The following is a 24,549-nucleotide window of genomic DNA, read 5'->3' as shown; positions in this document are numbered from 1 at the left end:
AAATCTCAAGTTTCTAGATCAAGCGGTTTGAGCTAAGCTTTACCTCTCGTCAAAAGATTCGTCCGCGTGGACTATACAAATTTCAAACTCCTATTTCACCCACTTAGGGGTTGAATTTTCAAAAATCCTTTCTTAGTGGATGCCTACGTCATAATAGCTATCTGCATGTTAAATTTCAGCCCGATCCGTAGTTTGAGCTGTGCGTTGATAGATCAGTCAGTCAGTCAGTCACCTTTTCCTTTTATATATTCAGATTGAAGATATACAGCATTTCTTTTTCGAAGGATGTTGAAATAAAATCCATTTTGAGACTTAACAAAATATGCTGTTTATTATAAAAAATTGGACCATTTAGAAATTATCTCACCGGAATATTACAATCAAATTGTAATACAATACTTATCATAATAACCAGTAAATACAAGATCAAACTATATTGCAGTCTAAGCGCAGTGAAGCGTTTTATCTAAAAATACTACAAAACCGAAACTTGAACTTTATCTTCACTACATAATGTAAAGTCTGTTCACTTAGATATGGTCGCCTTGTGACGTGCCGCATCTTGTCAAAGGCGCCGCCGCGACATCAAAGGTAGTTGCGTGCGTCGTACACCCGCAGGAAAATTTGTCGTCTCCTACTCATATTTCATTAAAATTCTCTTTACTACCTAACTTGTGTTTATTATTCAATTTATTTAACAATCAGTAAAAATAAAATAATAAGCGCGCCTGCGGGTGTACCGACACTATTTTAGTGAACATATACTTTCTCTCGTCATGGTCTGGTTGTTGGATAGAAATGATTGTAGGCACGATATATCACGAGCGAACATACGCGTCGTAACCGTCTCGGCGGGTTTGATGCTTCGCGTCGATTAGACTACGCCAATGTGCCTCGAACCTAACAAATAATTTTGGTTATAATATAGTAGTACTAATCTAGCTATCGTCTTCTTCAATCTTCGGCGCTAGGTAGTAGCGGATATGGCCGATATCGGGAATGCGGTATTCGACTACTAAAGGCACGTCCGCTGACATCGACAGTTGAACCTGAAATGACAGATTACTATTGAAAAAAAATGTAACTACCTTCAAATTATATTTGATCTCTTTCATGTCAAGAATTTTAAACTTTTCAAAACATTAGCTTAAATTTTATTCGCCTCTGCCTCGTAAAATTCGGGCGAAGTGGTCTCAGCTCAACCTTTTGATCGAACTAAGAATGTATTATTAAAATTCGATAATAGTATAATCGCTTTTAAAAACAAGTCTTCAGTGTAAAGACATGCTAAATGATTCTATTTCTTCCAGAAAATAAAAAATTCGGGTCAATTACCTGCCTCAATTTTTGCAAGAATTTATCTCAAAAAAGATTAATTATTTACGGTTTTTTATAACAAACTAGCTTATGTCCGCGTGGACTACACAATAACCCCTATTTTACCCCCATAGATGTTGAATTTTCAGAAATCCTTAGCAGATGCATTTTAGCCTGATCTGCCTTTGCCCTTGCCTGATCAGTTTAAGCTGTGCGTCGATAGATCAGTCAGTCACTTTTTCCTTTTATGTACATACTTCTTTTTTTTTAAATTATAGGCAAATGCCACACTCACACCTGATGGAAAGTGATGAATGTGGCCTAAGATGTTACATGTTTACCTAGAAGATGCCTATTTACTCTTGTTTTAAAAATACCCAGGTTGTAATTGGTAGAAACTTAGATATATATATATAGATTTTATGTACACAATATGGATGCCAATAAGAATATAATATTACCTGTGGACTCAAGGAGGTGGCCTTAGTGAAGTAGTTAAGGTACTGGCAAGCGAACGTGAGGGTGACAGGTTCGTCCATTTCGATGACGACTGCCTCCTCCTCTTTGTCTATGGACGCGGTTTGTGCCAGTTTGACATTCGCCGAACCAATGTCGCCGCTCGCCGAGAATTTTACACCTAAAAAAGTAAGGTGATTTACTATTAGCATTGAAAACTGAAAACAAAATTCTAAATTCTAAATTCAAAAAAAATATGAAAAAAAAAATCCATTGATTGCCTTAAAAGTAAAGAACGGTAACAACTGCTTTAGTTAGAAACTGTGCTACAGTTGTTAACGCCCAGTGTTATTGTTGATTGAGAAATTACAAAAAAAAAAAAAAGAACAACGTTAAAGACAGACATATATTATGATGCCCGCGACTTCGTCCGCGTGGATTTAGGTTATTTTAAAATCACTCTCTTTAATTTTCCGGGATAAAAAGTTTCCTATGTCCTTCCCCGGGATGTAAGCTAACTCTGTGCCAAATTTCATCAAAATCGGTTGAACGGCTGAGCCGTGAAAAGCTAGCAGACAGACAGACAGACACACTTTCGCATTTATAATGGATGGATTTTACAGGGCTCTTAAATTTCTAACTCGCCAAACTGGTGGGCCAGTTTGTTGGCGTGTGTGTTTAGTGACCATTAGCTTTGTCAAGATGTCTCCAGTTCAATTCACATTAAGTCTATTTACACGTAATATTTGAGATTTTAAATAATTTACCTTCTTTTGTGCACGATATGACCATAGACTCGCCAAACTGTGAGAGATCGCGACAGATCCTTGCAAACTCGCCGCTCGGCATGCGGATCGTGCAGCTGTATTCAGTCTCTGGGATACCTACAATTAAATTAACTATTAGTTTAACACCATAATTGGCACAGATTCCGTTGTCTTTCTCTAAACTAAATTTAGAGTATCTGCATCCTCTTCTTTTTAACAATGCTAAAAAGGGATAGAACATGAACTTTACATTTAAAGACTCTAAATTTTAGTGCACGCAACAAATTTAAACTAGCGACTGTGCACTAAAATCACGGGTTTTATCATCTAAAAATTAAATTTAAAACTGTCAAACTGCGTGTCCTTTTCATATTACATTAGTAAGAAGAGGATGTGAATACTCTAAAATTAGGTTGTGCTCAGAATCAGTACCAATATTTACAATGAAAAAGGCAAGTCATAGTGCTGCACATGTTGCATCAACACCATATTTTATTGGTTTTGTTGTTGCTTATAGTTTTGTGACTTCGGTTATCTCTTCCACTTCACAGCTAAGAATATAAAAACTATGAAGTATAATAACTAATTCCTACATGGTATTATTCTAAAAACTATTTGTTTTATGACTTTAGACATATTTGACAAGAAATGAAATACATACAATTTTTCAAAATTATACGAAGATAATCTCAGTTTACTGCAATATTCCCCTTGCCCTTACCCTTTGCCGGTTCTCAGAATGAGAACAGTTCAGCCATAGTCTACCACACTGGCCAAGTGACTTGAGACAAACAGACTGTACACAGCTTTGAGAACTTTCAGGTATGCAGGTTTCCTCACAATGTTTTCCTTCACCATTAAAGCAAGTGATTCTTAATTGGGTATTTTCCTACTTTTGAATTTGATAAATATTATTACTTTATTATAAACTAGGATAAAAATAATGACGTACGCTGAAAATTACGTTCAATACGTACGTTCAATTTGCGTCATTATTTTTATCCTAGTTTATAATAAAGTAATAGAAAAATTGAAGTCAAATACCCAATTCTAAATTCCTTGTTGTGCCCCATCCTTTTTCCATGCACATGCAAACTGTGGAATCAACTCCCTTCGGCTGTGTTCCCATTAGATTTCAACACGGTGCTATTCAAGGGGCGGACCAACAGATTCCTGAAGGCCGGCAACACATTGGTGGTTCCTCTGGTAGGTACTGCGCAAATGTTCATGGGTGGCAGTAATCACTTAACATCAGGTGACCAGCATGCTTTTTGCTTGCCATTTTTAGTTTTAAAAAAATATGTAGAACAAAGAAGAAAATAACCTAAGTGCTCTAGATCCAAGTTCATGAGTTTCATCTCATAATCGGAGACCTTCTCCTGGTTGGGGCTCTCGAACACAAACGTGACAGTATCTGCGTTGTCCTGCGCCTTCATCGTCACAGTGTCCTTGTCGCCCGCACACTTCAAGATTTTTGACATGCTGAAACATCAAAAACAACAGTTAAAAAATAGAAGTTTGCTTGTATTCTTCATACCTGAAGCTATTGTATTCTTATATATTATATACTAGCTGATGCTTATGGACTACACAGAGTTCAAACCGATATTTCACCCCCTTAGGGGTTGAATTTTCTAAAACCCTTTCTTAGCAGATGCCTATGTCATAATAGCTATCTGCATGCCCAATCAGTTGGTAGATCAGTCAGTCACCTTTTCCTTTTATGTATTTACATATAACAATTCTTACATACCTTCCTAAATTCATGCCCATTGATATATTCCTATCACATCTGTACTTGTCAAACCCATCTGCTCTGAGCGTCAGGGACACCAGAGACACGTGCGAGTTGTCCATAGCCTGGAAGAATTATACCACTCTTATACAACCAGTTTGTGGATAGATGAGGAAGGTGGAGGATCATGTGTGATGGTGGGTTCCGAGCAAAGCATATATCCAGCTGTGGACTTCAATACGCTGATTGATTAATACTCTCTTATATACTTACTAGCTCAGATAGAAACACCCAACAAGAGTCTGCTTATTATCCTTCAAATTTGTAGTTTGGATTGATGTCAATTTTTTTTAATTAAAATTACCTGTAATTGGATTCCATTATCATCACAGTCGAATGTGGCCTGTGTGAGGAGGTCTTTGATCGCTTCCAGGACTTTCTTCAGGATGGAACTTCGGAGTAGGCGCGCTTCAAACATTTTGACCTATCCAACAAAAAAGTCATTCCTTTCAATATTTATGCATACACAATGGATTTTTTATGCCTTAAACTCATAAAAATACTTTAGATGGTAATGATTTAAGCTGTGATTCCTTGAAACTGCTTAAAACTTGACTAAACAATTTACTTGGTAGGTAGATTAGGTTAGTTTGTCACTCGTACACGCACGACAAATCAACTAATTAAAGATTTTACTACAAATTATCACGTAAAACACTTACAGATTCGTTTGTTTTATCTAAAAATAAAGTTAAAACAAGAATTTACTAAAAAGAGTAACTGAAAATTTAACGTTGCTGCCCTCTTTATAAAATGACAGCAAGCCGGCATCAGCGGGAAAAAATAGCGCGAAATTCACCAACGTCAAAAGTTAAACCTTTTCGTTCAGAAACACTGAGATAAATTCTACTGTCTTTGGTCTATAACGGAAACAGAGAGTTGCTATTTAGCAATTTTATAATTCATTGGCGGGAAGTTTGCTTATTTTGCCCCCATTAGATTCTTTTTTTAAAGGCCAAACTTTATATTATTTTCCCCAGACCTTCTTGCCTTCTATATTTAAAAAATTTATGCCATTTTGTTTTGTATTTGTAAGAACTAAGAAGTAAGAATGTGGCCTTTTAATCTAAATCATGAGTAGGTCATGGTCATTAGCATTACTCATTGGAGTAGGTACCTACAGAACAGTAGTATAAAGCCGGTTGGGATTCATCGTTTGCAGCCTGTTAGTAGGTATACTATAGTAAAAATTTATTAATTAAAATCCAAAAATCAGTCTTCAAAGAATATATTTAGGTACTTACCTATTAATATTTTTTATAAAAAATATCAAATAATAAAAGAAACACTTAAATACTATTACATACTTAAATAATATTTTATTAAAACATTACTTGCATCCACCAGTCCACACCAACTTGTGACCATTTCTTATTTATAATTCCACCACTTGATCCTGAGCTGGATAAGGTGGGAATGTTAAATTATATTTCTCTACAATCCCTGGAGGCAAGAACCTACCACCTAGAAAATGCTTCACATTCTTTAATATCTCTGGTTTGGCACACAGCTTTGGAGCAGACAGTGAAATCAGAAGTGCAGGTTTCAGGGAGTTTTCTGAATCTGGGCCTGTCTCCACGTGCCATCCACTAGGGATATCAACACTAAAAAAAAGAAAAATTGTTAATCTAAATAAATAAAACAAAAAGGTGACTGACTGACTGATCTATTAACGTACAGCTCAAACTAATGGACGGATCAGGCTTAAATTTGGCATGCAGATAGATACTATGGCGTAGACATTCGCTAAGAAAGGATTTTTCAAAATTTAACCCCTAAGGGGGTAAAATAGGAGTTCAAAATTTGTGTAGTCCATGCGGACGAAGTCGCAGGCATAAGCTAGTTAGATACAAAACAGTACCTACTGTGTTCTCAGACTAATAGAAAACACAGCCTAAAAGCTGGTGGAACTAGAGATTTGACACTTGGAGAAAATATTCCTTGAGTGCCAGGGATTTTGAGAAATTTCCCTAGAATCTTTGAAAAATGTAAAACAATGTGAAGTCATGAGAACAAGCTAATTATTAGTTAAATTAATCATGGGAGTTCAAAGTAGCAAAGGAAATAAATGCACTTCAAATACATAATCCAGACTTTCCACAGAAACCACCTTACTTTTGTACACAAAAACCAAACTATAAATTGTTTATCGGGATTTTAACAACATCCTTATTCCTTTTCACAAATTTCTTTATCATTGTTTTAAATTCCATTTATCTATGGAGTTTTGTATGTGAATTTAGAATTCCATGTAGAACTTTTATTAAAAAAAATCATGAAAATTGTTAGCTTTTTTCAAGATAATATATCCACTTACCAACACACTGGCAATCCTGAAACGATTAATGCATCTAAAGCAGGTTTTAATGCATCTCTGACTGGTGGTTTGAAACTAAAACCAAACAGAGCATCCACTAAAACATTATAATCCTTTTTAAGCTCTTCAGGTGGTGGCAAATCATTTATGATGTTTACACCAAATCTTTTACATTGCAAAAGGAGATTTTCAAAAAGAGGTTTTGGTGTCCTCTTTGGGTAGTATACGGCTACCGAGTAACCAAATAGAGTCATGTGTCTAGCTGCTACTAATCCATCTCCACCGTTATTACCAGGTCCGCAAATAATCAGTGCTGATTTATGTCTGAAAGGAAAATATATTGATGTAAATCTGAGTGCATGTAAAGCTATTGCTCTTCTGATCTCTCTCTCTCTATGATTGTATTGGGTTGCCATCCTATCAGACTATGATAGTGATAGTGATTAGAGTAGAGATGCACTTGTGTTGTATAGTGCAGTAAATGCACACATTGGTGCACTGGCTAATCTCCATTAATTTTGTATCTGAAATTAAATGAGAACATTATTTTTACTGTTCATTGTTGGTTTAGGCTTGTTAAAGAGCATACAGGTTACAGGTGCTGGTCCTACTTAATAATCTAAATGCAAAGTTTGTTGTTCATTTGTCCTTCAATCATGCCGCTATGGAGCAACAAATCGACGTGATTGCACAGACATAGTTAAAGATCCCGAGAGTGACATAGGCTATTTATTCCGAAAAATAAAGTGTAAGTTCACAGTATTTTCTAAAACTTATATCCACCTGTGTCCATTATAGACTTTGAAACCATCCAACCTTTATGCCCCCAAACCGGTTTCAGTAGAAAGGCAATAATGCGTAGGTGGATCATTTTAGTGGTTTTTAGCATAGTAGAACACACCAGGTATCCACTAGTAGTCGTAATAAATAAAATTCTTACGTTGAAGCAGGAAAAACACGGGCAACTGCAGTAGCCACACTCAAGCCCGCCAGCTCCATAAGCTGATCAACACTAAACTTGTAGTCATTGAATAACTCTTGATCCAAAGCAACAGCATTTTCTTGACTCAAATAGTTTAACTTCTTATCCATACTGTAGTTACAGTTCCCACTGCATGCCATGACGTTGTAGCTGCAAATATTGGCTAATCGCAACTGCAAATAGAGATATTATTTTCAATACAAATACAAAACATCATTTAATCACCGGTCTTTCGTCATCGATCTAAATATATTTAAATTAATAAGTTACCACTAACGCACTTCCTAGAAACCTGTGAAATAACATTTAATTTTTAAACTTATTTTCAGCTAGATAAATTATGTAATTAAACTTATTTGTATAAGATCGAAGCCACGGTTCACTACGAGCAAAATAAATCCAAAAACCTGCAAAACTCGTCTCCCATAGCATAAACCACGCATAAACCAAATGTGAACCAAATCAAAACATCAAAACGGTCAAGGTCAAAGTGGTGGTCAAAGTCAAAAATCAAAATCTGACAGTTGACAATTTTATTGAAATAGATTCGTCGAAATTCGTAATTAAATCATAAAAATATTTTTAGTATTCGTGGAAGTATCATAAGGTCGGATGTGGATTTTTGCTACTTTTCAGGAGAGCCAAAACAAAAATGCTAGGGAAATCGGGTCATAATTTCTTAACTACTAGAGATACAATTTCAGTTGTTTTTGTAATATTTAACACTTAACTGTACCTATCATTAACCATTACTAGAAATACTTTATCATTAATAAATAAAATATAAACTCACAATTTCTTCAAAATGGACGATATGCGACTTTATGCTGGTAATATTCGCAACTGTGCTAAAAAATTGTGTGCATAAGTTGTAAACCGACTTTATGGCTGCAATTTTTACTATTACAAATTTGAAATAAAAGTCGGATCTATTACTTAATATTTCATAATACGTCTTCACTGATTATACATAAGTAATATTCGGACAAAAGATCACAGTAGTTATCTCACAAAAATCATTTAGGAGTTTTGTGAGATAGCAACAATGTACCTATCTGATTTTTCTGAAACTGATTAGTTAGATCTGAAACATAATAATTGCATTCGCCCGATAGTCTGACCATTGCATCCGTGTAAACCTTGTGACTTCTGAATTAATGAAAATAACATTTACAAATTCACAAATAAAGCCCATTAATTAAAAGTAATTAGAAACCTACAGTGGGCCAAACATTTTTTGTGGAATTGCATACATAACGGTTACATCAATATAGAAATCTAAAACATGCCAACATAGCCTAATTTTCCTTATAATGATTAGGTACGTAAAGTAAGAATGGAGGTCAGCAGGTGCCTACTGCAAAAGTTGGTTATATTTTACAGTGGATGAAGAATTTTAAGTTTATATGTACCTATAACATACTAATGAAATACAAAAAAGTCTTCTTTAAAGTAGTTTTTATAAAATAATAACACCCAGCATTATTGCGTTAGTTGTAGCCAGGTAATATATTCCGAAATCTGAAAATCCCTGCCGCGTTCTTATATTTTTTTTTGATATAACAAACGGTCCTGATATATCACCTTTGTAACGGGATGTGGTCTTTAAAAATATGTTGTAGTGCCAAATCAAACTTGTCAAAAAGTTTTGTTTCCTTCGCATGTTCTTGTAAACTGTGACCAATCTCTTAGTTTAGTAATCTGCATTGTTTTCAGCTGTTCCATTTTTTTCTATTTGTGCATGGATTACATCTTACTCCACGTATGTACATTTTGCATTTTTAGCATAAAGCTTGTGTTACGCCACACACTTGAGCCAACCCGAGCCAATCCGAGCCAACCCGAGCCAACCTATGTGAGGCCGGCTAATCACTGCCCAGCCGGTCTATCACAGCCAATGACAGCCACTTACCGCCACTGACAGCGAATCACCGCCAACCGCAGCCTAACAGCGAATCACAGCCCACCTACCGGACGCCTTCGGTAGGGATACAGCTTTAAAAAGCCATGAGAGCTCATTTCGAGAGATATTATTGTACGTAACATGGTGTCAGCAAAAACTATGCCAGTTTGTGTTCTAAATATTAGTTAGTCGGTAAATTCAGTGTAAGTAGAAATTGTGACAAGTAAATCAATGCAAATTAATAGTGATATAAATAAACAGTAATAAATACATCAGTGTAAGCAAAAACTAATGTGTTGTAAATAGTATTAAATATAAATCAGTGATTATTATTGCGATGAATGATTAATAAATAAATTGGAGCGATTATACTGCTTGCTGGTTTTATTTAACCAACTGCTTCATCTCAGAAGTGGGATAGATAAGGAAGGCTATGTGGCATAATCGCGCCGATTCGGAAAAGACGGGCTGCTTTGTTTGTCCGCAAGGATAGAACAAATCACCACGTGAAAATTCATGTAAAACGAGCGGCAAGAAGACACTTCTGCGGCCCGGAAAATCCTTAGAAGAATTTTGGAAAGAGATATTCATCTGCAGTGTTTATGGTTTCGACACTCGATGTCAACCTTCCACAGCTACGTAGACATGTTAACCGAGGTATGATCCATCCATTACTCATTTCAAATTTTGATCCCGTTTATAATGATATTAATGCATAGTGTAAAATACGCAGCATCTCACTGAGATACCCGCAATTTGAATTCGCAGTTTAATTCTAGAAAACATACTTGGTGTCTTAGTTGAAGTGCTTCCCAACCACGCATGCTGTTTTTCCTATGTGGAAAACCATAAGAGTGCTATATCACCATACCGCTACAGTAAAAAAAAAAATTATATGAGAGGTATCATGTTGTCTAAACTAAGGAAAAAGAACTAAAAATCATGCATAAAATGTTTTAAAAAAAAAGACAGCATTATTTTTGAGTTTGTCCGTAAATAAATAAAATACCTGTACGTAAAACTTAACAAGTAATTTTAAAAATAGTTTTCTAAAAACCCCTGACTGCGGTTTGCACCGCACCTTTTTCAGCCCGCACATTAAAGCGCATAAAATCCGCAACTTTGAGTTTTTTATTAAGTATTTTATGTACTTGGTGACACACGCCATCAAGACGAATGATGTATCATTTATCAAAATTGGTTAAGTTGTCGAGTAGTTACGAACAGACATACATATTTCAGGTCAAACAGTAACCCTTCCTTTAAGCTTCGCGTGAGTTAACAAAAATATCTAGTAATCGATGATAGCAGTTTTCAGACTACCCGCATATCTCAGCCAGAATATTTTTTTGAAACAAGCTTTGACGTAATTTTTTTCATATTTGTAAACGGTTCAGTCGTAGTGTAATTCTAAGGTTAATTTTTAAGTCGGTGATATTCCCGCCGCAGTCATACAGACTACAGAGGGCAGGTGTGAGATACGTATAAATGATTTTGATGGGCACAATGATATCAGATATTATCTTAAGAGTCAATTGCTAAACAGTTTCAGTGTGCTCAAACTCTGTTTTACATATTATCATATTTTACGTTGACTGTGGAGTTTTTGTGAAATTAATTTTTATCTGGTGTTAGATTGTTGTAAAATGAATATAGATCTTTATAAGAGGGAGAGACGTCCTTCATAAACCAACCGGAAGCTACTTGTATTTAAACGATATTGTGTTCAAAGTTATCTTTCTTTTCTCGGAACTTTTGGCGAGTCCGTGAAGTGCAAGTGTCACCACCTATGATGGTCACCACTTAGCGGCTTTGTTCTGTGGCCTGACGCCAGCAGTCGGTGCGAGGTACCTCATCATGGAGTGCAGGGTTGCAGCCAGCGGGTACCTATATGCCGCCGCAACATTGCCTGTTCGGGAGTGCTCATTTATGTTGTATGGTATGACTTCATTTTTTAATATATTATTATACTAAAGGTAGTGTTCATGATGTTGGTACGTGTTGTAACTTAGCACAGTAAGTAAATCTTACTCGCATACGGCTCTAGACGTAGTCTCACATAATGTACGAGCCAGTGTATTGGTACGAGTAAATAGTGTAATGACGGCAGAATCAGGCACTTTAGGAAACGAATTAGTAATAACCATTACTAGTTAGACATCCTTATGGTTTTGATAATACTTGTGTTACCTGAAAAAAAGAGTAGTGCTTGTATGTACAACACATGTAACGTACTTTTGCTGACAAGTTTTCAACCGAGTAAATTTAATCTCATTCTACCTTTAGATTTTCGGTTTAAATGGTAATTTTGTTTTGAACCATATGATTTAGCCATGTGTCCTTCATTGTTAGCCAGGTGGACCATAAATACCGTCAAAAATTTTACTAAGCCGACTAGACTGACGTTTTACATAATTAGATCTAGTTCAGTTTGTGCTATTACGCCTACCTGGTTATGTACGAGTAGCTGAAATAGTAGAAATGGATAGAACACTTGTTATTATTTGACTAAAGATCCTGTATTGCCTAAATTCAATCATGAGCTACCTACGAAATTGCATAGATATTAGATACCAAAAGCCTAACTTTTTGTAGCCAAGCCTAACTTTTTGTAGCCAAGCCTAACTTTTTGTAGCCAAGCCTAACTTTTTGTAGCCAAGCCTAACTTTTTGTAGCCAAGCCTAACTTTTTGTAGCCAAGCCTAACTTTTTGTAGCCAAGCCTAACTTTTTGTAGCCAAGCCTAACTTTTTGTAGCCAAGCCTAACTTTTTGTAGCCAAGCCTAACTTTTTGTAGCCAAGCCTAAGTTTTTGTAGCCAAGCCTAAGTTTTTGTAGCCAAGCCTAAGTTTTTGTAGCCAAGCCTAAGTTTTGTAGCCAAGCCTAAGTTTTTGTAGCCAAGCCTAAGTTTTTGTAGCCAAGCCTAAGTTTTTGTAGCCAAGCCTAAGTTTTTGTAGCCAAGCCTAAGTTTTTGTAGCCAAGTCTAAGTTTTTGTAGCCAAGTCTAAGTTTTTGTAGCCAAGTCTAAGTTTTCGGTAGCCAAGTCTAAGTTTTCGGTAGCCAAGTCTAAGTTTTTGTAGCCAAGTCTAAGTTTTTGTAGCCAAGTCTAAGTTTTTGTAGCCAAGTCTAAGTTTTTGTAGCCAAGTCTAAGTTTTTGTAGCCAAGTCTAAGTTTTTGTAGCCAAGTCTAAGTTTTTGTAGCCAAGTCTAAGTTTTTGTAGCCAAGTCTAAGTTTTTGTAGCCAAGTCTAAGTTTTTGTAGCCAAGTCTAAGTTTTTGTAGCCAAGTCTAAGTTTTTGTAGCCAAGTCTAAGTTTTTGTAGCCAAGTCTAAGTTTTTGTAGCCAAGTCTAAGTTTTTGTAGCCAAGTCTAAGTTTTTGTAGCCAAGTCTAAGTTTTTTGTAGCCAAGTCTAAGTTTTTTGTAGCCAAGTCTAAGTTTTTTGTAGCCAAGTCTAAGTTTTTTGTAGCCAAGTCTAAGTTTTTTGTAGCCAAGTCTAAGTTTTTGTAGCCAAGTCTAAGTTTTCTGTAGCCAAGTCTAAGTTTTCTGTAGCCAAGTCTAAGTTTTCTGTAGCCAAGTCTAAGTTTTCTGTAGCCAAGTCTAAGTTTTCTGTAGCCAAGTCTAAGTTTTCGGTAGCCAAGTCTAAGTTTTCGGTAGCCAAGTCTAAGTTTCGGTAGCCAAGTCTAAGTTTCGGTATTCGGTAGCAGTACTTTCATCTCATTGCTCGTTAAAACATTTACATGCAGGAATTTAAGTAAGATTCCTTATAAGGGGTAATAGCACTCACAGCAAGTAGCTATTTACTTCAACTTTACCGCCGGTTAGTCTTTCAAAAAAAATCTTAAAAGTAAGACATGGAAATAATAAAATTCTTACTGAAAACGGTAATAATTTTGATGAATATTGAGATTTCTGTCTCGGTTTTATAGTTAGATAAGATCGCAGGTTGAATCACAAACCAATAGCATTGGATTAGGATTTTACAGAGTTCATGTTAACCAGTGATCACATAATATGACCCTTCCGTAAGATAGCGAAAGGTTATCGCTTATGATCAGTATACAGGTTGGTTATTATAATATGTTGTTTTCGAAATTTGTGATAGGATAAAGCTAACTAGATAATGTAACTTCGTATGACAGGGGGATTTAGTTATTTAGCGGCAAGTCCCCACAAGCTTTGCAACAAAAGTAAACACTGATAACATTTACCCTGGTACATTCTTGTAACTAAGCTGGTAGGCATTGGTAGGTCCTGAAGTATTAAGGGGCTTGGAGGCTACAAATTATTTACATGCCTGGGTGCAGCAGACTCCTTAATTGCCATATCACAGTGCTTACGGTTCCTATATTGCCAACTATTCCTATAAATAACGTGAAACCGAAGATCTCGTTGAGCTATTGCCTACTAGAAAGTTAACCAAACGTTTTCCCATTGCGGGAGCAATCATTGTTTCAGGACGGCCGAATGTTACGCCACACACTTGAGCCAACCCGAGCCAATCCGAGCCAACCCGAGCCAACCTATGTGAGGCCGGCTAATCACTGCCCAGCCGGTCTATCACAGCCAATGACAGCCACTTACCGCCACTGACAGCGAATCACCGCCAACCGCAGCCTAACAGCGAATCACAGCCCACCTACCGGACGCCTTCGGTAGGGATACAGCTTTAAAAAGCCATGAGAGCTCATTTCGAGAGATATTATTGTACGTAACATGGTGTCAGCAAAAACTATGCCAGTTTGTGTTCTAAATATTAGTTAGTCGGTAAATTCAGTGTAAGTAGAAATTGTGACAAGTAAATCAATGCAAATTAATAGTGATATAAATAAACAGTAATAAATACATCAGTGTAAGCAAAAACTAATGTGTTGTAAATAGTATTAAATATAAATCAGTGATTATTATTGCGATGAATGATTAATAAATAAATTGGAGCGATTATACTGCTTGCTGGTTTTTATTTAACCCACTGCTTCACTTGTGATTTATCATCTTTTAGTGTGGTAATCCTTAATCATAAGTAAGCCATAACGATTATCATGCTCCGATTATGACCGACACAATTATCAGACCACAAAGTCAATTCTTCAACAATTTCGAGAATACTTTGTTTCTTCTCTAGTAGATTAATGAAATAAGACAAGATACTGTTTTATTCCTTCCGCTGCAGCTGATGTTTTCAGACCACATTAAAGTAGCAACACTGCTGGTAGCATCATGAATCGTTTTTAAGGTGCAGAAACTACGCAGGTATAAGGATTTACTGTTAGTCAAATCCGGCATTGCCACTTTTGTAATAAAAAAAATACTTTCTGCTTTCTTGAAAATTCCATTGCTTCTGTTTCGACTGTTCTTTTTAACAGATACTTATTTAAACTGTTTCTTTCGTGTTTTAGTTAAGTTTTTTTATTTTTTTACTTTCACTTTTATTAGTTGTTTAATTAATAAATTAATTTATACTACATTTATATTTAAATTAACATAATCTAAAGCTTCCTATAATTAGGTATGTTTCGTTAGAATCACTATCATCACATATTGTAGGTGCCTTATAATTTCTGCTCTCGATTAATATCAAATTCGGTCGATTATAAGACGGGTAAAGAAGAAAAAAAATTGATTAGGTACTCTAATTTTTTAAGGCTACCTTAAAAACTAGGGCAATAAATTTTTGAACTGATGATTTGAACTGTGATTCATAAAAAACACCATAAATGCACGGTTTTTTGCTTAGTGGGGTTTTATTATAATAAATGTTTAGATTTCCATGGTGTGATTTTCGTGGTCCTAAAAGATTTTCTAGTCTACATTTTCAAAATGTCTTCAGCTTTATTCTGGCTCTTTACTTTTTTCCCGCAGTTTAGTCCAAAAATTTTGGTGAAATAGGATGGATCTCTTACCTATTAATCACATCAACTTTAATGTAGTCACAAACAAAAAGCTTTATTTCAACTTACTTCCATGAATTTTATTGCAAAATTATTTATATTGCAAGGCAAAAAGTTTTAAATGATTCACAGTCCAAATATTAATACAAAAAATTCGAAGCATAACATCTGTTGTGATTTTACCTAACAAAATTATTACATATTTTAGAAGCAGAAGTGCGTAACTGCAGTACCAGCTAGTATTACAAATAAACTTATTTCGTAGCATTATGGTCGAACTCAAAATACATCTATAATTTTTCTCCATTGCTTTGGTGCATACATACGCAAGTCAAAAAATATAATTATGGTTCTCCAAATTTTTAGAATGTGTTCAGATACGACATTATGCATGTATTTATCTTTGCAACGAAAAGAGATAGAAATACTGGTGTCAGCTTGGCAGAAAGAGCCCGAAATGCTCATTACCTTCATGTAAAAAAGTGAGTTTGGTCGAAAGTACACATCCGACCTTATGATACTAGAGTCGAGAGTTTCAATTCAATTTTATTATATGGCGCGCGGCTGCACCAAACGGGCGCAGAACTAGTTTCAGAACGCATCCAATTTTTTGCAATGACATTGACAATAACTCAACTGTGACATCCGTCATAAAAATGGCCGCGCTTCGAGTGTTTAGTCGTAATATACCGTATTTACGACAACAATTTTCAGCTTTATTAGGGAACACATCGCCTACAGTGAAATTTATTTGTGTTGTAGTGGTCATAGGGTACATTTTGTCATTTTCTGAAGATGTGGTCAATGTGCTCAGCGTTACACCAGGATACTTGTTACCCCCTTCGTTTCAACTTTGGTCCACTTTCACGTTCTGGTTTCTCGAGATACATTTGTGGGAGGTGATTATTGACATTGTGACGGTCGGCTTGTGCGGAAAGTTGATAGAACCATTATGGGGTCAAATAGAAATGATGAAGTTTTTCTTCCTAACGAACATTGGTGTCGCGTTTCTAACGACATTTTACTACTTAGTGATATATGCTTGGACCCAGGATACGTCTCTCTTATTCGACATTCACGTTCATGGACTTGCCGGTTATCTGGCTGCTGTGAGTGTGGCCGTCAAGCAGATTATGCCAGATCACCTGTTAATTAAAACACCATTGGGTATGATTACTTTTTAATTAATAATTACCTATTCATCTATTCAATCGTCCGTAAAATTCTGCTTTTTTGCCTTCAATACACATTATAATCTTAATTTAGTACAGTTTGTACTCATATTGTATAGCATCTATCTTATCTCTAACATAATATTGAGTTGGATAAGTTTTCCTTCCCGTGGCCTTCAATCAAGAGTTTTATTTACTGCATATGACCTGGCCTATGGATTTATATATCCTATTACTACAAGGATAGACCTTTCTAAAATTGAGCTATATACTTGCTTCCTTTAACACTACAAATTTTTGTGGATTTTCACCTCTTTTTCCATTCAGTTCTATTCTTTACCACTAATTTGTTTGGTAAATAATTTTCAGGTAAATTAACAAACAGATCGCTCCCACTTCTGATACTGATAGCAGCGATCATACTCTGGGCTGTAGGTGCCCTAGAGGGCACATATCCTTGCATGTGGGGCAGTGGCACCCTGCTGTCATGGATATACCTGAGGTTCTGGCAACGTCACAGCAGTGGCTCTAGAGGGGATATGGCTGACAATTTTAGTTTTGATAAGTAAGTATAAGTATATTCAACAAGATACAAACTGATTTATTCCACTTCTGAACTTATAGAAATCTCTCTAAACTAGTGAAGGATTAGATGTGACATTAGTTGTTGGCCTACTATTTTTTTAATTATTATAAAGGCACCGCAATACAAAGAGCCATAGAGAAGGAAAGTAGAAGAAGAAGAAGTGTAAAGGCATTGCAGTACTTTGTATATTTATTTACATATGATCATTATATAAAAGCTTTATTCAGTATTTAATTTATTAATGCAAATGTGTGCCTGTTAATATACCCTAGGGTGAACATTCGAGTCTAGCATGTGGCATCACTGCTGTCAGTCAGTATGCTTAGCACAAGATTTTATGTCTCGTCAATGTTGATAGTATTCGAATGTCAAAACACTTCCGCATTATAGTAAATTGGATCTTAACTGCCTTGTTTTAAAGCTCAAGTTTGTCTACACATCTACAGCCAGCGCTCCAAGGGGAAACTTACGTAATTAAAATCAGTGGCATTAAATTTTCGACTTTAGTTCAAGGCACTTTAGGTCCATTTTACTTTGACGGTATTGTGTTTCGACTCGAATTCTGGCAATGTTTGGTGAGACGTAAAATCTTATACTAAGCGTACAGGTGTTGGTGTCAAATATCGAATGATGTTTGCTACATTTGCACAGTACACTAGGCTGCTGCTCAGATGCTTTTAATCACAGCCAGCATTATCAAAACTCTTATAGGAAATGCTAAGACTAAACAAGTGTTCAAACAAATTTGAGTATAATTTGAAATTTTTGAATATTGACATGCTAGTGATAATTGCCTGTTTACATTTAGCTGTTTCTGAACTGTGCTAACATTTTTATAAATTGACTAGCTAATGACCGCGACTTCGTCCGCGTGGAATTAGGTTTTAAAAGACTCTGTGGGAACTGTTTGATTTTGCAGGATAAAAAGTAGCCTATGTCACTCTTCTGGTCTTTATCTATAACCATGCAAAAAATCACGTCAATCAGTTGCACCGTTTTGACGTGATTGAAGGACAAACCAACAAACCGACAAACAAACACACTTATAATAAGGGCACTGATTGTTCTCTGCAGTTTCTTCCCAACGGTCCTGCAGCCGGTAGTGAGGGGCATAGTAGGCCCCGTGCACCGCTGCTGCGTGCGTATCGGCGTATGCAGCGCGCGGCCGCGTCGCGTGCACCTCGCGCTCAACCCGCGTGGCCTCACCATCTCCATGCCAGGCGTCGAGCCGCAGGACATGGAGCGGCGACGGTAACTATACACACCCTCATTTCCGCAGGTTTAGGCTGTGCCCACAACACTGCGGTGCGACGTCGCATCGCAAATACGATGCCGCATCGCAAATACGATACCGCATCGCAAATACGATGCCGCGTCGCAATGCGATGCGTTGACGCAACGCAAAAATTTCATTTCTTACGGCATCGTACGAGAAAACTCTGACCATCAATTTCTAGTGAGCCATGGATCGCACTACACGCATCCTACTTCTACTTGCGTTAAGACACATCAAGTAAAACACACACAGCACAGAATGGCACACAGAGAGGTGTGCACAGTGCACACCAACTGAACGGGAATACGCATCACAAGTTTGTATGGTGCGGCACCGGATCGGTTAGCATAATGCATCGTGCGACGTCGTAGATTTTTACGACCCGACGTCGCATCGCAGTGTTGTGGTCACAGCCTTAGGGATTGTACACTCCCTCATTACTGGAGGTTGTGGGAATTATACACTCCCTGGCATTATCACTGGTTATGTTTATTAATGCAGTACAACTCGTCATTACCGCAAGTTATGGTTACTATACTGTGTACATTACAGTCTACAGTCTCAATACCTCTGGTTATGAAATAGAAGTTACTCAGGTTACAACTTCATTCATAAAAGTGGTTCATTGTATGGTGAATTATTGTAGTATATTATATTGGGTTGAGTAAAAATATCAAGGGCAACCTAATCAAACTTCAACAAAAAAGTTTGGTTTTTTTTTAAATTGAATGTGAGCAGAACTCAATACAAACCTTGTGGAGCTACCCATGCATCCACCAGCTTCTCCCACCAGTGGGTGGAAGAGGAATTCGTATTTCCCCGTCCACCCACTGCATTAGGGTTGGAATTAATTCATCCATGCATTGTATTTAACGGGTTGTGAAGCTGAAGTGGCAATGGGCAGGGCACATAGTTCGTAAAACCCAAGTCCTAAGGTTGGGGTCCCAAGGTGCTGGAACGGCTAGGAAGACGCAGCGTTGGAAGACCCCCCACTAGGTATATGGACGACATAAGACGAGTCGCAGAGAGTCGCTGGATTCAGGCGGCGCAAGACTGGCGTGTGGAAATCCCTACAAGAGACTTATACCAGCAGTGGACGTCTATCGGTTGATGATGATGATGACATATCGTTAAATAAATGATAATTAATATTTGAAGTGTGTGTAATGACGTGTACTCTGTAGAAATCATTACAATTACGAGTCAATTTACGCATGTTGATAAATCAAACATTCATTGTTTCATTGGATACTGTATCAGTATGACATATATTTATAATTGATATACTTTGCTAATTGGTACACATATTGAATTGGGATTTCTTAAAAGAAATTCGTTGATAAGATTATGAATAAACAAGATAATAAATGTTTACGATTAAGACGTGGTATGACTGTTTGATGTCTAAGGTGAATTTTATTGTTGTTTTGTAGTCTAGTTGTAGTCTTTTGAAATCAACAAATCAATTCATCATCATCATGAACCGATAGACGTCTACTGCTGGACGTAGGTCTCTTGTAGGGACTTCCACACACCACAGTCTTGTGCCGCCTGAATTCAGTTATGTATTCTCATGTCTAATCTGGGTCCTTGGTTCTCTAACATTATAACTATGCCTGAAATAAATGTTATGACTACACAAGATCTAGGTTGAAGTGCCCTTAAGTTATAATAGCAGGAGACATAGACATCGCAGCAGCATTTCTCAGTTCATACTTAACAATTTGTATCAGAAATGCTCAGCAAAAAGGGTTTCATGCAAGCAGATTGGACGACGACAGAGAATTTAAGCATAAGAGTATGCAATATGCATATACAAGGTTTTGCATGAAAACAAAATCGTAAAATGGTAGCGGGGACAGACTGGTTTGTTGTGATTGGTGGGCTCAAAAGTCACGTAATCAAGACAATGTGCGGAATGAGGGTACCGAACGGGCGTGGGCCGACTTTGATGCTAAGCAACTGCCTAAGCTTGTCGTTCGGCGGAGTGATTACGTAAAACGTTGCAGTAGCGACAGCAACGCGACAGCAGTAGCAATGCGATAGTTCATTTGCTCTCTCTCTCTTCTTCTTCTTATTTTGCTTTGTGGCTATTGCTGTCTCTCTTTAGCCGCTGTTACGTGTGACGTTTGACTACAATGATCGCGAGATTTACGCCTTTCGCAAGCCTGTCGCGAGATACGAAATCACACCGCGGGGGTCTGGCTTTTAGTCGTCTATAGGTGGTGGTCTGTGGACGTCGACCACTCAGGGATGCCAACGCTTACAATTTCTCACTGTTCTGTGGTAGAATTTTGATTTGATTAAAAAAACTTGTTACAGCCAAATAGCTCTCAAGGCACTAAGCGAGAGATTATCCAAGACGTCCGAACAAACTCGCCAAAAGAACTTATCCACCAAAGTCAACATGGAAGCAGTTAGAAAGATGCAGTCCCCGCACGTCATACCGCAGTTCCCGACAGAGGGCGAGCCTAGTCAACCCACCGCCCCCGCGGAGGCCACCCTAGTGGACATCACTGCTGAGCCACCGCCCCCTATAGCGAAGACTTCATGATCGTAGGCCGTTGTTGGTTAGATTAGTTTAACGTTTTCGAAAATGTGTGAAGTTCCGACCCTTAGTACGATACTATTATACGCTAGTTCTGTTGTACACAATCTCTAAATTAAGGGTAAGATTTATAGAGCGCACTTTGACTTTGCTTACAGTTAAAAACGAGACAGATTTATGTGAGAGATATACATCTGTCTTAAGTCTAAGCAAAGTCAGAGTGCGCTATATAGATCTCACCCTGAATTGACATATCTTTTAGTATTCTGTAGGTAATACTACGAAAGGGATAGCAATGTGTTTACTACCGAATTTATGATACGAAAGAATTATTCAATACATCTTTTATCTGTTGATAAGTTAAATAATGAGATATTATCAATTTTGACCAGGGTCCTGTCAGTTTATTTCAGAGATTGTGTACAAAAGAGTTACCTAAATTGCTAAAGGAGTAACGCTGAGATCTATAGAGTATACTTTGACTTTGCTCGAGTTCTGATATAAACCTGTTTCATTATAACTGTTTTGTGCCAGGAAAAAATCAAATTATGCTCTACAGATCTCAGCCTAAGATTTTACGTTGCGATAATTCCGGCCGGAATTTCGCACCAGTTTGGGTGAAGAGTGTCTACAGGCAGTGTAGGGGTGATGTGTTAATATTGTGATTTCTGGATGTATTGTGTACGTATCTTATTACTATGAGTTGTGTCGTCATAATGTCAGAATGCTAGGTTAAGATTGGTGTTCAAATACAGGGTGTAACCAGAACGCTAGTAAAAACGAAGACAGGTGATAGTACTGATGATTACTGATATGATATCACAAAAAAAAACGCGAAAAAATATTAAAAATCCAATATTTTGTAAATGTTCACGATATATTGCAAATAAAACATCTGGCTGTTGCTAGAAGTCAACGAACGTTGCGTAACTAGGCCACTCTGAGTCCGCAATACATTGCGGGTTTGAAAAATACTAAATCATTAAAACTAGAAAATGAGGCAAATGGTTATTGGTAATGGATTGTGTTTAGGTATGTAGTATAACAATAACTCTAAGTTTTTGCTAGCGTTCTGGTTACATACTGTATATACCTTAAAAAAACCTTGACTCCTGTGTTATTGATAAAATAACGAACAAAATTAATTTGGTCATGGAATAATGTAACAGTATGCATTTGCAACATTTTAAAATTTAGTAATGTGTTAACCAGAATTCCTACACTGCAACTGTGAACTTGTATTATAGTATTTGTTTTTTTTATTCAATTAATTTAAAGGCATATTGAGCCTGGTAACACCCTAAGACACTTGTTTCAATTTTGTCACTATCTATCTAATAATTGTTTCTTAGATAGTAATCGTACCAGAAACAATCATGGTAGTGACTAGTGAAATGTGCACGAACTCTAATAGTGTATTATGACACCATCCTGACTACTAAAACGTTTCTTAAAATTTAGGCACACCTTACATACTCAAAAGGCATTATGTTCCTACAGTAGTCACAAAAATGACATTTAAAATTTAAGGTCAAATATGAATATTTTTGGTATTATGTTCATACAATAAATGTCGCAAAACTGTCGCATAAAATTAAAGGTGTCCTCAAATATTAAATGGCGTTTATTCGATCGAAACAATGCGACAATCGCAATCTTTCGTAATAGCTGACACTCTTGCGCTATTGGCTACAACTCTACCAAAAATGATAACAGTAAAATAACAACCAAATAAAAGCGATTGCGATGATCGCAATGAATGAATCACAATTTCGCAAATACAGAATGTCGTTTGGTAGTTCTCGTCATGAAAGTTGAAACTTGGCTGTTTTGTGGATCCTCCTGTATTTGGACTCATTTCATTTCTTATCACCAAACCCAATGCGCTATTTTTAACCGACTTGGAAAAAGTAGGTGGTTCTCAATCTGACTTGTTTTTACCCTATTCAATGTCAGAACTCCTTTTCCATTAGGATAGGTAATAGTTTTGCTGACACCTGCCGGTTATGACCTGACTTTTGACGTAGTGTCCGCTTCGCACAGTATTCGCCCAATTTTTCAACTTTCGTGACGCGTACTGTTCATGAATGGTTATTGGTGTTAATTCGATAGTACACAATCTCTAACCTAATAAATTGACAAATCTTAATCTTTTCTGCAGGTAAAACTGAAAAGGTAGACTTGTCATTTTGGACTAAGAACCCGTGAGCGCCAGACCTTCGTTATTTTATAAAATCTGAAAGTTTCTCTGCGCTCACTTTTTCTATCTAGTTTGGAGATTGTGTACATCCAAATAAGCACAAATGTAATATGTTTTTCTTTAGTTACAGTAATGGTATAAAGGGGGGTAAATTACAATATTATGCATTTGTTATGGTGCCCGTGAGGCAGAGTGTGAATGTGATGTAAATAATAATTAATTATATTATTAATAATATTGATTAGTGTTATTAAATAAAAACCCATCAAATAACTGGACGTGTTTTATTTTTGCCCGACGTACCTACAGGCTCTCAAACTCTCAAGCACTCACGTCGATCTAGAAAGGTTTAAAATTTTTATGACTAGGTATCGTACCCACACACATTTTATCACATTGCGAAAATGGCCACCGACTTAAGCCGATGGTAACAGATAATCAATTCGAGGGCAGGTTGCCAGGACCACGATCTTCAGCAATGAAGGAACGACCGGAGAGAGAGATCGTACCCACGGATATCTAATCTGCGCCAGAGTACATAGTCTTTTATAACAACAACTTAGCCTATACGGTTGTAGACCAACTGCGTAATTCGATTTTCTGCACATAAATCATCAAAACATACCTTTTACATTAACCGGCAGGAAATAATTGTACATCGACGTTTAGAAATAGATCACTTCGTAGAGCGTTGTCTCTGTCGTTGAGACCGACAAAACGTTACATACGTATGAGTGACAGAGACGCTCTACAAATCCGAAACCCCTTTCTAAAGGTTGATGTACAAATACAATACAATATTTCCTGCCAGCTATTTATAATTTTTCATTTATTGGTGATTAAAAAATCCGCTCTAAAATAAAACGAAGTCATTTTTTAACTTTTATTTTATAGATAATTTCTTTTACAATCTTTAATAATCGTGACCTGCCTAGTTATAATTCTTTATCTATAAGGCCTTGGATCCTATCGAAGTGTTTACAAATTCATATTATTTAAAATTATTATTTGTGCATTCTTATTTGCACCTATAGGCAACTTGGAAATAAATCTTTCAGCTTCAATGAAATCTAGATAAAACAATTGATACGCCATAAACTACATCATAACCGACTTCAAAAAAGGAGGTTCTCAATTAGTTGAAATCTTTTTTAAAATTAGTATATTGTAGGTATATCAATGCCTACTAATATTGTAAAATACGAAAGTATGTCTGTTTTGTTACCTTTTCATGGCTAAACCGCTGAACCGATTTTGACGATACAAAAATAGCATCATAGGGGACAGGATACTTTTATCCCCGAAAATAAAAGTTCCCAATGGATTTTTGCAAATTTAAATCCATGTG

General features: G+C 36.6%; 3 protein-coding genes and 1 long non-coding RNA gene across 11 annotated transcripts in view; 2 read left to right on the top strand and 2 right to left on the bottom strand.

The window, feature by feature from the left end:
* Positions 1-782: 782 nt before the first annotated feature.
* Positions 783-24,549, bottom strand: part of PCNA (Proliferating cell nuclear antigen) — a 175,851-nt gene continuing 152,084 nt past the window's right edge. The window contains exons 1-7 of one of the 5 annotated variants that reach the window (XM_069498816.1): positions 5,153-5,175; positions 4,640-4,759; positions 4,294-4,400; positions 3,865-4,022; positions 2,541-2,657; positions 1,779-1,954; positions 783-1,049 (exon numbers count right to left, since the gene is read on the bottom strand). In XM_069498816.1, the coding sequence (XP_069354917.1) occupies positions 939-1,049; positions 1,779-1,954; positions 2,541-2,657; positions 3,865-4,022; positions 4,294-4,400; positions 4,640-4,753 (783 nt within the window). In that variant the 5' untranslated portion in view covers positions 4,754-4,759; positions 5,153-5,175 and the 3' untranslated portion in view covers positions 783-938. Of the gene's footprint in view, positions 1,050-1,778; positions 1,955-2,540; positions 2,658-3,864; positions 4,023-4,293; positions 4,401-4,639; positions 4,762-4,903; positions 4,916-4,997; positions 5,017-5,079; positions 5,097-5,152; positions 5,176-24,549 lie in introns of those variants that run through there. The other 4 variants (XM_069498813.1, XM_034968308.2, XM_069498815.1 and 1 more) reach the window with 4 other exon arrangements.
* On the bottom strand, positions 5,635-8,079 carry Naxe (NAD(P)HX epimerase). 4 transcript variants are annotated; one of them, XM_069498812.1, is made up of 5 exons: positions 8,042-8,053; positions 7,905-7,926; positions 7,593-7,807; positions 6,653-6,976; positions 5,635-5,939 (listed from the first exon to the last, which is right to left on the bottom strand). In XM_069498812.1, exons 3-5 carry the CDS (start codon positions 7,772-7,774, stop codon positions 5,711-5,713), a joined length of 735 nt encoding a protein of 244 aa, XP_069354913.1. In that variant the 5' UTR covers positions 7,775-7,807; positions 7,905-7,926; positions 8,042-8,053; the 3' UTR covers positions 5,635-5,710. The 4 variants fall into 4 exon arrangements, with proteins under 4 accessions (XP_069354913.1, XP_034824195.1, XP_069354912.1 ...); XM_034968304.2 differs by having other exon boundaries at positions 7,905-8,079; XM_069498811.1 differs by lacking the exon at positions 7,905-7,926 and having other exon boundaries at positions 8,042-8,061.
* LOC138402366 (uncharacterized) lies at positions 9,952-14,478 on the top strand. Its single transcript, XR_011236764.1, has 2 exons — positions 9,952-11,476; positions 13,987-14,478. It is a non-coding gene; the product is annotated as an uncharacterized lncRNA (long non-coding RNA).
* On the top strand, positions 16,064-23,474 carry LOC117982036 (transmembrane protein 115-like). The gene is made up of 4 exons (XM_034968303.2): positions 16,064-16,586; positions 16,961-17,156; positions 18,252-18,428; positions 20,776-23,474. The coding sequence occupies exons 1-4, from the start codon at positions 16,076-16,078 to the stop codon at positions 21,005-21,007; spliced, it is 1,116 nt and encodes a 371-aa protein (XP_034824194.1). The 5' UTR covers positions 16,064-16,075; the 3' UTR covers positions 21,008-23,474.

This window comes from Maniola hyperantus, chromosome 5 (assembly GCF_902806685.2).
Source record: "Maniola hyperantus chromosome 5, iAphHyp1.2, whole genome shotgun sequence".
Classification (NCBI taxonomy): Eukaryota; Metazoa; Arthropoda; class Insecta; order Lepidoptera; family Nymphalidae; genus Maniola; species Maniola hyperantus.
Note: the sequence above shows the minus strand (reverse complement) of the source record. Positions and strands in the feature narration are given on the sequence as shown.